Genomic DNA, 10,380 nt, shown 5'->3' with positions numbered 1-10,380 from the left:
GACGTGCACGAACCAAGTCAGCGTTGTAGGAGACGCGACGTACTGTGTGGAAGACATTCCGTGCGGAGACATTGGATCAGCTTGCCCCCAGGCGGGAGCAATCGCATGGGGCGACTGTCGCAAGCACTTGGCGTCGTTCCAGAACGATTCGTGCGTCGCCCCTTGGAACTCGACGTGCCAGGTAATTCGCACCGCCGGCGGCGTAGACATTCGCGGGTGCGTGTGGTCTCGCGACTCTGCCAAGAAACACGAACATGACGAGGCCGAATCAAACGTTCGGTCCTCTGCCGTGGCTGCGTCGTCGAGTGTCGGCGGTAGTGCGCAGGATGTGTCGGCGCCGCTCGTCTACGGCGCGTCGGGGTTCGCGCTGGTCCTGGCTGTCGCGGCGGTTGCGATTGCCACCGCCAAGGTGCCCAAGGCTGCCGCCGCAGTTGAAACTGCAGCGGACCAAGACAAACGCCAGGAAGCCAACGTGGAAGAAGATGCCGAAAACGAAGCCAAGCATCTGAACAGCCTCGACGGCGCCGTTGTCGAAGTGTAGTTGCCTCATCCAGCGTGTTAATGCCAACCCACCTCCTGTAACTCTGTCAAGAACAATATTCTAGTCCATACGGGGCGTTTGCTCGTCGAAGAGGTCATGCTCGGAGGGGGGGGGCGGCATCGTCGAGAGCCACCCCAGCCACAATTTGAATCTCGTCCAAACAGGCCCGTCCCTCCAACGTCCTCTCAAGCGAGAATCAAGTGAGATGATGCTGGCGCGATTTGGGAGGCGAGCTCCTGGTGTACTAAACAATACATTCACGAAACATCCATGGACCTCGAAGGGGCGTGCTTGTCACCCCAAATTGAGGTATACATCGCGAAGGATTTTGACCTCGACGGCTAGCGCCTGCATCTCGCGCTTCTCGCCGTCGATCACATGTATATGGCCTTCCCTGTCTTGCACGACGACGTGGAGTTCCATGCTCGTGGGTGTAGTCTCGCATTGCGACGTCCCGTCGTCGTCTTCTTCGTCGTGTGGATGCACGGCCGGGATCGGTTTGACGTGGTGGGATTCGTCCGTGTCGTCCGTCGACGACATGTCATCTCTTCCGTGGCGTTTTGGCGACTTGGACTTGTGCGTAGTTGCGGTCGCCGTCCCTCGCATGGCCCGCATGACGCTGGGCTGTTCCGCCAGGCCGAGGCACGTCAAATGGCTCGAGAGGAACCATCGGAGCGTACACCACGCGCGAATCTTCATCTTGACGCACGTCCCGGCGTACCCAGGCTTTTCAAACACTGTCCCGCGAAAGTCCGCCAAGATCGACGTCGAGTTGTAGATGAGCTGTCGGCCGAGCGAGTTGTGCGCCATGGCAACCCACCATTTTCGATTCACAACGTGGTCGACCGCCAGCAGCACCGCCAGGTTGCCAACGACCATGACAGCAAGCGCCGGAAGGCCGCGCACGTACCAGCTCTCGAACAACAAGACATAGGTCGCGTCCAAGTTTTGGGTCGTCGAGTGCAGGTCCACATTGACCGAGTTGCCAAACTCGATAAAGTCATTCCGTTCAAACAAAACACACACGCTCAGGTACATCCACGAGACCGAGCTAAAGTTGAGCCATCCCATGACGCGGTTCGCGCCCGTGTACTGCGCCATGCTCACGAAATGGCAGATCCACTTGGCGAGTTTGAGGAGAAAGCAGTTGAGCCACAGCCACCGCACCGTCATCGACATGAGGCGCAGCTCGATCCACAGATTGAACGAACTGTTGACGTACCATCGATTCAGCACTCTCGAGTACACCATGCTGATCTCTTCGTCCCCGAGAACGGCGAGGGAGTACAGCACAACGAAAACGTCGCTGTTGAAGCAAATGTCGCTCAGCCCGAGGATCGAGCACGGCTGTCGGTACAGTGGCGGGGCAATCAGTCGAACCAGGCGTTGGGGCACGGTTTGCTGGACAAAGTCGACCCACTGCACAGTCTTTTGGCTCGCGGCATACACGCCAAAGAGAAGCAACAGCGTGAAAAAGCGCGTGTAGAGCGCGAGGATCGGGCCCCCTCGTCGTAAGAAGATAAAGCCCAGCTCGTGGGTCCCACCCATGATGGCCTTGCTTGAATAGACGTCGAGGGACTTGGTCTCGGCGTTCAAGGAATACTCGATCACACAAGTGTCGAGGCCGAGCTCCGTACCAGGCACGCACCCCGAGCAAAACCCCTTCATAAAGTACCGATACATGGAGATGCTGGCGGTAGTGTTTTGACCCGGCGGGGGAATCGCGACGGGAGTGGTCAGCCGAAGGTCCGTGCTGAGTCTGCCAGGGGCGTAGCCCATTGCCCGCAACTGGGTCTCGTTCATGGAGGTCATGGCCCTCGGGGCCGTCTTCGAGTCGCCAAACCAATGGCTGAGAACATTTCCCCGAATAAACGTGATGCTGTCGACGACACTGCCGAGCTGCATCGTGGTCGCGTTCAGGTCCGTAACGGGGTACTTGTCGACGAGTTGGCCGCAGATGTCGTTGGCTTTGCCAACAATGTCGTGGGTTGTTGTCCCTAGCATGAAGGTGGAGCTGTCGCGCGCTTGAATGCTCGCAAACGACGAATTGATCATGAACCGCCCGACTTTGGACGCCCGCAGCGGGGACGCCATCTCTGGGAACGAGTACTGGGCTAGCATGTCGGTCGGAGAGTTCACGTCGAGGAGGGGCGTGAGCAGGTGCTTGGCGTTGGCGATGTAGTCGATGACTTCCCAGTTGTTGCTGATCACATCGACGACGAGCAGGAGGATGCACATGTAACTCAGGACCTTCTTCGCCCCCGACTTCGCCCATCGAATGACCCTGAACTTTTGCGTATTTGAGGGGATTGCACTGGACCAGCCCTCCACTGTCATGCGTGGGGCCCTCGCGATATTGTCCTTCGACACGACGTGAATCATGCGCCCTGGAATGCAAATTGGCTCTCGGTGAGGGCCGATCGAGGGGGAGTTTCAGCGTTTCGTCCGTTGCAACTGTGGAACTGACCACGTCAATTGAAACGGGCCACGCCGGTTCGTTTCCATGGCCACCACAGCATGCGCTTCCCCACCGCGCTCGACGATGCAGCAGCACTGCATGCAAAACAACGAAGTACTTGAGTCTTGAAGGGGCTGAACCTCTTTCGGATGGCAGGGCGTGCCAGAGAAAAGAGCGGCCATGAAGCGAGGGGAGTGTCGGCATTTCGACCATCGTGATTTGGAAAGGAACTTGTCCATTGAGACGGGACACGACGGTTCGTTTCTAGCGCCAGAGGCCATCCCGACAGGCGTCTCCCCCCATGTGGAAGTGTCTCGATGAGGCAGAAACTTGTGCAAGGGCCACACCAGGTGCGGACGATTGACGCTGCGCCCCCTCACGATGACCCCCTTCCTGCACACCGAAACCAATGTCTTCGCCAAGAATCTCCTCCCGTGATAGCCTCACTAACGTCCATCGCGCGAGTTTACTGTAGTGCGGAACACCGTCTAGTTGACGAAAAAATAGTGACGATGGGGGGGATCGAACCGACGATCTCTTGCACCATGTGTCCTTATGGCAAGTCTGTCGAAATGCTGAACAAAAACACACAAACAGCATTTTGATGAAAAATTTGTCAAAAATTCTTGTTCTGGTAGTTTCTCCATTGGGATTGTTTGCCCGTCGTGGACGCGATGGACTCACCGCCGCACACGAAAGGAGGACTGCGCAAGATCCTGTCGGGGAACGAAGAGATGGGGATCCAAATGGAAGGTGAAGCCGACGACATGGATGGGTTTCAACCAGCCGTCCCCGTGGTCCGATCGGACATGGTTGTGCACACCACATTCTTCAACGCGTTCCAAGATGACTTTGACGACGACGATCTCGCCTAGGCTTGTCAGCGACGACTGCCCCTCCCGACGTCGTCACTATGGTAATACCTGAATCCATGCTTTCCTTCTTCGCATCAATGTGAACAGACAGTTCTTTCTCGTGCACAAGATGTACATTCACCACCAGTGCACGTGGCAACGGCACAGGACCTACCCCAAAGCATGGCGTTTGTCATCACGAGGCGTTCATCGTAGAGCTGCCTCCATGCCGTCCACGATCGAAACCAGAACCTGTCAGCCCCTTGCGCGGCATTCTATGTGGCCACCACTGCCGCGAGCACAAAGAATGCAAGATTCTCACATGCACAGCGCACCAGGCCATTCGCGGTGTCCATCGACACAATGAAACAGGCACATTGCCGTGAGGATGGATCACGTTGTCCTTCATGTTTCGTTCCAGCATCGTTGATGGCGCTCATCGCAGCGCAAGGAACATACAAACTCGGCCGAGTCGGTGGAAGGGACACCCCTTCGCAGCGGTTCGCTCTACGATGTGGAGGCAATCGTCTAACGAACGGACCACCTGCGCGTGGTCTGTCGTGGCTTGCGATTCACGAAAACATCTCGTTCAACCATCCCGTCGTGCATGACGCAGCGATGCCGTGTCCACAATGGGCAAATCCATCGCACTGGCGAGGTTACGCCGTTCACAGGCACGGCAGGTCGAGGTTTGGAACGAGGAGCATCATCATCTGTGTGGTTAGTTTCTTTGGAGGGCATGGAAACGCACGTCCCTCCTCCCCGATCAAGCCCATCTCCCCCATCGCATCATCCAGACCCCGTTCGACGTGCAAATTTGTGTGCTTGGCCTCGGCGGCGTTCCGAGTGGTTGGTGGCGACGACAAAAACGGAGTCGTTTCGTGGCGGTTTCTGCTATCGCAGCACACAGCACATGACGCAGGTACATGTCCAGCCGTTGGGCCAACGGCGCGCGAGCTTGCATGGACCAACGAGCTGGGCATCGCTCCGCCACCACGTTGCCACGTGGGGTCGGTATGCGCTCGGGGTGTTTTGTGTCGCGCTGCTGTGCGTGGATGTCGCGACCAACAACTGGGAGGTCATCGACTTTATCGGCGACGCCAAGCACCTTCTCACGCCGCTCTTGACAATCCAACGGCCCGACGACATGGCGACGCAATTCATCTTTCCAGACGACGCATCGCCCGGCCGCGTGTCGACTGTGGGGCAGTTCATGCTCAACGTGTCGCTGGCCCAGATTCAAGCCAGGGACAGCCGCACATTCATCCTTGGGATGGGCTTCCACCGCATCGACAACCACGCCAACGACATTTGCGGGCGCCTCGTCCAAGTGTACCCGATCGCAGACCCAAATGCGACGTCGGTGCGGCTTGGCAGCGTTGTCGACAGCATCACCTTTGTCGGTGGCAACGGACTCAGCCACGGGTTCCGCGACATGGCAGCGACGGCGAATGCCGCCGTCGGCATGAACGAGACCCAGTTGCGAGCGCGGGGGTACACCCCCGCGCGCCACGGCACGGACCTTCGGCTGACGACACCGCTCTCGATCCCGCCACCCCATCAAGCGTCGACCACGACGGTCTCCATGTACCGCTTCTTCGTCAAGGCTCTGTGCTCGGGATGCGAACCGTTCACGGAGCTCGGGCTGGACGCGTGCAGGATCGAGTATTCGTACAACGATGCAGCGCACGCTGTCCACGTCACGGCAAGCCACGCAATTCTTGGGCAATACCACGAACTCGGAGGCATCTTTCCGCGGCGACAAGGCCCTGTCGTCGCATTGTACGTGCGCTTCGTGGTGGTGGTGCTCCTGCTTGGCGTGTATGGAGCTAGCCAGAAGACCGTGCAGTGGACAGACATGGCGCTGCAGCAGAGTGCACTCCGGCGCGTCGTAGGGATTGTCGCGCCCCCGCTGTACCGCCAACCGTGCTCTGTCTTGGACTTGAGCGACATTTGCTTCAACAGCGACGTGTTTGTCGTGTTGTACACGCTGACGGTTCTCTTGGACGAAGAGATCGCGATGCTGTTTTCGTGCGAGATGCACACGTGGCACCATAACACGGACGACATGTTCATCGAGATTCGGTTGCTCTCGATGAGTCTGCGGTGGCTGTGGCTGCACTGCTTTGTCCTCAAGGCCGCCAAGTGGACCTGTCATTTTGTCAGCATGACACGGTTTACGGGCGACAACCGGGTCGTCGGGTGGCTCAACTTTAGCTCGTCGACGTGGATTTACCTCGGGGTGTTTGTGTTGTTCCAGCGCAACGACATTGTCGAGCTCAGCAACTCGGACCGGGTCGACCTCCACTCGACGACGCAGAACCTCGACTCGACGTTTGTCCAGTTCTTGGATAGCTGGTACATTCGCACGATTCCCGCGCTTGCGGCCGCCATGTTGGTCAACTTGGCAGTGTTCTTGTGCATGGACCACGTCGTGAATCGAAGCTGGTGGCAGTCGTTTGCCCTCAACTCGGTCGGTCGCCAGCTCATGTTCAACTCGACGTCGATTCTTGCCGGCATCAATGGGGACTGGACAGTTGTCGTCCGCCCGACGGACGGCGCGAGAGTCTTCTACATCACGATCAAGGCGCGGGCGCTGTGCACGTTTCGCTGGTTTCTGTCGAGCCACTTGACGCGGTTTGGCCTGGTCGAACACCCCAGTGCCTTGAGACATTTTTCCAAAGGACGGCAAGGCGAACCATCCCGCAACAGCGGGACGACGCATCGACTTGTGCACCAATTGACCAAGAGGACTCCGCGGCAACTGGTCGATCCACCGACGGACTGCGTACGCGACGAGGTGTCCGTCGCACCCGAAGAGGATGCGCGGCAGAACGACCACTGCATCCTCGTCCAGGATCGCGCAGGCAGCATCCACTTGCTCAACGACCACATGAAGGAGCTGCAGGCGCTCAGCGTCGAAGTCAAGATCTTGCGCGATACAACGTTTTGCCTTCGATGATATTCTGCTGGTCGTGCGCACGGTAGACCGCGTGCATTCCAGCCACTTGGATAACGAGAGCATGCGATGCCGTCAGTATCTACGTTCGTTTCGTTCGCGTGAAGTGTCTTGCGCACGTTTTGCATAACTGTTGCTGGAGACGACAAAGTGTCCAGGGAGGGGTGCGTGCTATACCGACATGCTCTCCATCCGCGCGGTCTTCAGACGAAAGGTTCTGGCACGTTGCATCCCAGGGATGGGGACGGCACACTCGTTGTGCAGCGGCAAATACTGCCACAGCTCGAAGGCGCCCGGACGCACGTTCGTATGGCGGGCTCACTTGGGCATCTGCTTTCCTCTGCATCTCGCAGCGCCATCCAGCACTCGAAACGAGTCAAAAACATCGTCATGCGCTCGACGTTTCCATCTCGTGTGGATGCGACCCTTAGCAATAGCTTGTGGGGACGAAGGCATTCCACCGCCGCCGCTGGCTCGCTTTCACCTAGACTCTACCGACGCTCCGTGCCAAGACTACCTGGAGCTTAACCAACTCGTCTCACGCAGCGGAAGGCTCTCTGTTATCCCAATACGATGGTGGTGTCCCGTAGAATCTTGACCTCAACGTTTAGCTCTTGCATTTCCCGCTTGGTTCCGTCTACGACGTGAATATGCCCGTCTCGGTCCTGCACGATCAAGTAGAGGGTTGCAGCATCGGTCGGCGGCACAGGTTTCACGACGTCGTGATCGGAAAGCCACGCGACCGAGGTGTGCGTTGTCCTCTCGGACGGCATGGGCGCCGTGTCGGCTGTGACGTCGGCGCTGGACGATCCTGGATCCGTTTTGTGTGGCCTTGCAGAGTGGATGGCGCGCAGAATCGCCGGGTGTTCCTTGAGTCCAAATGCAGTCAGGTGGGTTGAAAAGAACCAGCGGAACGTGCACAGCGCGCGCGCCTTGATGACCAAACACGAGCCAGCGTAGCCAGGCTGGTCGATCGCGTCGCCACGAACGTCGGCGAGAATCGACGTCGAGTTAAACATGAGCTGGCGACACAGCGAGTTCTTGGCGGTAGCCCGCCACCACTGCCAATTCACGACGCGATCGATCGCCAAAAGCACGATCAAGTTGACGAGGACAACGACGACCAGGTCCGGCATCGACCGCACGTACCAGCTATCGAGGAATGCCACGGAGACCGCGTCCAGGTTCTGCGTGGCACACGAGAGATCTATGAGAACCGAGTTGCTGTACTCGATGAAATTGGCTCGCTGAAACAGCACAAACACGCTGAGGTAAACCCATGTGACCGAGCTGAAGGTGAGCCACCCCATGACACGGTTCTCCCCCGTGTACTGCGCCACGCTGGCAAAGTCACACGTCCACTTGGCGGCTTTGAGGAGAAAGCAGTTGAGCCACAGCCATCGCATCGTCATCGACATGAGGCGCAGCTCGATCCACAGATTAAACGAAGTCGATCGGTACCACCGATACAGCACCCTCGAGTACACCAAGCTGATCTCTTCGTCTGCGAGCACGGCCAGCGTGTACAGCACGACAAAGATGTCGCTGTTGAAGCAAATATCACTCAGCCCAAACACTGAACAGGGCTGTCTGTACAGCGGCGGCGCAACGACGTTGTGCAGTCGCTGGGGCAACGACTCGGGCACGAACTCCACCCACTGCACGGTTTTCTGACTGGCACTGTACACTCCAAAGACGAGAAGCACTATGGCGAAGCGGATGTACAGAGCGAGTATCGGCCCCCCGCGCCGTTGAAATATGAACCCGAGCTCGTGGGAGCTTCCGACCGCGGCTTGGCTGGCCGTGACGTCCAGGGAGTGTGTTGTTTCGTTGTACAAATACGTAATCGCACACGTGTCTAGCCCGAGCTCCGTGCCTGGCACGCATCCCGAGCAAAACGCCTTCATAAAGAAGCGATACATTGAAATCGACGTCGTGACGATTTCGCCTGGACGGGGGACGGCAACGTGGGTCGTCAGGCGCAGGTCCGTGCCATGGCGAACTGGCCCATAGCCCATCGCCCTCAGCTGCGTTTCATTCATGCCCTGGTCGGCGGGGGGAGCTGAACGTGTGTCGCTGAACCAGTGGCTGAGTGCGGTGCCCCGCACAAACGAAATGCCGTCGGCGACATTTCCCAGCCGCACCGACGTCGCATTGGCGCTTGGAAGTGGGTACGAGCTCACGAGGTGACCGCAAATGTCATTGACGCTGTCCTGGATGGGATGCATCGTCGTGCCGAGGATGTACGTGTCGCTGTCGCGCGCCTGGATCTGCGCCAGGGACGTGTTCATCATGAACTGGCCAACTTGCGACACGTGGTCCGGCGCGTTGCCCACCGGGAAAACGAACGCGTGGCCGATCTGGTCAAACTCTGCGACGGTCAAGAGGGGCGTAAGAAGGTGTTTGGCGTCTCCGACGTAGTCGATGAGCTCCCAGTTGTTGCCGCACACGTCGACAACCAGCAGAATCGTGCAGAGATACCCGAGCAACGTCTTGAGCGCTTTCGCCAACTGGACGGCGCCAGCAGCATTCTGGGGGGTTTGGGGCATCTGCAGGGTTCGGGTCTTTGGGCGAGGCATGGCGAACAAGTCAAGCTTAGAAACAACGTGGATCTGCATGTTTCGAAATGGCTCGAGGGTCACGAGAAAACGGCAGCACGTCGGGGGCTATTCTTGGCAACGTTTGCATCGATTGCCCAACACAACTTGAGTCAGCAGCCGCGACGAACGTAGATTCCAAAACGGGAGGTTGGACGACGAAGTGGGGGGATGCATTGTCGCGACTAGCTTTGCAAATACGAAGAACAGTGTTGTTCATTGCTTCATCAGGACGGGACGAGGTGACTTTGAAGCACCCCAGCGGCGTGAATGCACACCACGAGTCGGATCGAACGACCCTGCTTGTGAAGCGGCCGCTCGAGAGGGTATCTATCGTGAACGCAATGGCATCAGGAACCATGCGCAAATGGAATACAGGAGTTCCAAGGCGGCGGAGACGGCTGTTTCACGTCTTTTTTCAGCAGCGATGCGCATCGATGGATGGACACTGCTGCCCGCCATACAACAACGGTCAACAAGTCACGATGAAAGTCCTGGTTTTGCCACTCGCAGAGCCAGCAAACGTGGACCTCAGAAGCCCATGGAGCTTGCTTGGATGTCGAAGCAATCCCCATCGACTCCTTGCGGTTCCTCGAGCAACGCATCCTCGTTTCCCGTCCAATTCCAACTCTGCATAGGGCCCCGTGGCAGATGAACAACTGGACATGAGACGGCCACGACATACGTCGACTCTGTGCCACGAAGGACAATTGATACGTGTGCAGGACTCGGTGTTTGGACTCCACAACATTCCGCGAGCAGCTTCCGCATTGCCCCTCCACCTCGGCTACGTGCGCCGGTGACTCGTCCTGGGAAATGAGTCGAACCTCTCCATGCCCTCGACACGGTCAAAAGTGGCAAAGGGCAGGTGGCGGGCGTCTCCACGACGATCTCCCAGTTGTTGTTCACCATGCGCACGACATGAAAGGAGAGTGCAGACGCAGCCGCGCTGTTTCGTAGCCACTCGTGCA

The 10,380-nt window shown here is 58.0% G+C and overlaps 5 protein-coding genes across 5 annotated transcripts; 3 read left to right on the top strand and 2 right to left on the bottom strand.

Moving 5' to 3' along the window:
- Positions 1–29: 29 nt before the first annotated feature.
- On the top strand, positions 30–541 carry H310_14963 (hypothetical protein; the record flags this gene model as incomplete). Its single annotated transcript, XM_008882943.1, has 1 exon — positions 30–541. A coding segment is annotated over one exon (512 nt), but the record flags the coding sequence as incomplete, so codon positions are not given.
- A 213-nt stretch (positions 542–754) lies between these two features.
- Positions 755–2,967, bottom strand: H310_14962 (hypothetical protein). Its single transcript, XM_008882942.1, has one exon. The coding sequence runs from the start codon at positions 2,921–2,923 to the stop codon at positions 836–838; it is 2,088 nt and encodes a 695-aa protein (XP_008881164.1). The 5' UTR covers positions 2,924–2,967; the 3' UTR covers positions 755–835.
- Positions 2,968–3,502: 535 nt separating this feature from the next.
- On the top strand, positions 3,503–3,948 carry H310_14961 (hypothetical protein). Its single transcript, XM_008882941.1, has 2 exons — positions 3,503–3,557; positions 3,638–3,948. The coding sequence occupies exons 1-2, from the start codon at positions 3,555–3,557 to the stop codon at positions 3,872–3,874; spliced, it is 240 nt and encodes a 79-aa protein (XP_008881163.1). The 5' UTR covers positions 3,503–3,554; the 3' UTR covers positions 3,875–3,948.
- An 818-nt stretch (positions 3,949–4,766) lies between these two features.
- H310_14960 (hypothetical protein) lies at positions 4,767–6,893 on the top strand (the record flags this gene model as incomplete). Its single annotated transcript, XM_008882940.1, has 1 exon — positions 4,767–6,893. One exon carries the CDS (start codon positions 4,767–4,769, stop codon positions 6,813–6,815), a length of 2,049 nt encoding a protein of 682 aa, XP_008881162.1. The 3' UTR covers positions 6,816–6,893.
- Positions 6,894–7,351: 458 nt separating this feature from the next.
- Positions 7,352–9,429, bottom strand: H310_14959 (hypothetical protein). Its single transcript, XM_008882939.1, has one exon. It carries the CDS (start codon positions 9,389–9,391, stop codon positions 7,373–7,375), a length of 2,019 nt encoding a protein of 672 aa, XP_008881161.1. The 5' UTR covers positions 9,392–9,429; the 3' UTR covers positions 7,352–7,372.
- Positions 9,430–10,380: the final 951 nt, after the last annotated feature.

The sequence above is a fragment of the Aphanomyces invadans genome (genome assembly GCF_000520115.1).
Source record: "Aphanomyces invadans strain NJM9701 unplaced genomic scaffold supercont1.114, whole genome shotgun sequence".
NCBI classification, from domain to species: domain Eukaryota; phylum Oomycota; class Saprolegniomycetes; order Saprolegniales; family Verrucalvaceae; genus Aphanomyces; species Aphanomyces invadans.
Note: the sequence above shows the minus strand (reverse complement) of the source record. Positions and strands in the feature narration are given on the sequence as shown.

Excerpts from the sequence above, each read along its gene's own strand:
- H310_14962 (XM_008882942.1), bottom strand. The coding sequence starts at position 2,923 with ATGATTCACGTCGTGTCGAAGGACAATATCGCGAGGGCCCCACGCATG.
- H310_14959 (XM_008882939.1), bottom strand. The coding sequence starts at position 9,391 with ATGCCTCGCCCAAAGACCCGAACCCTGCAGATGCCCCAAACCCCCCAG.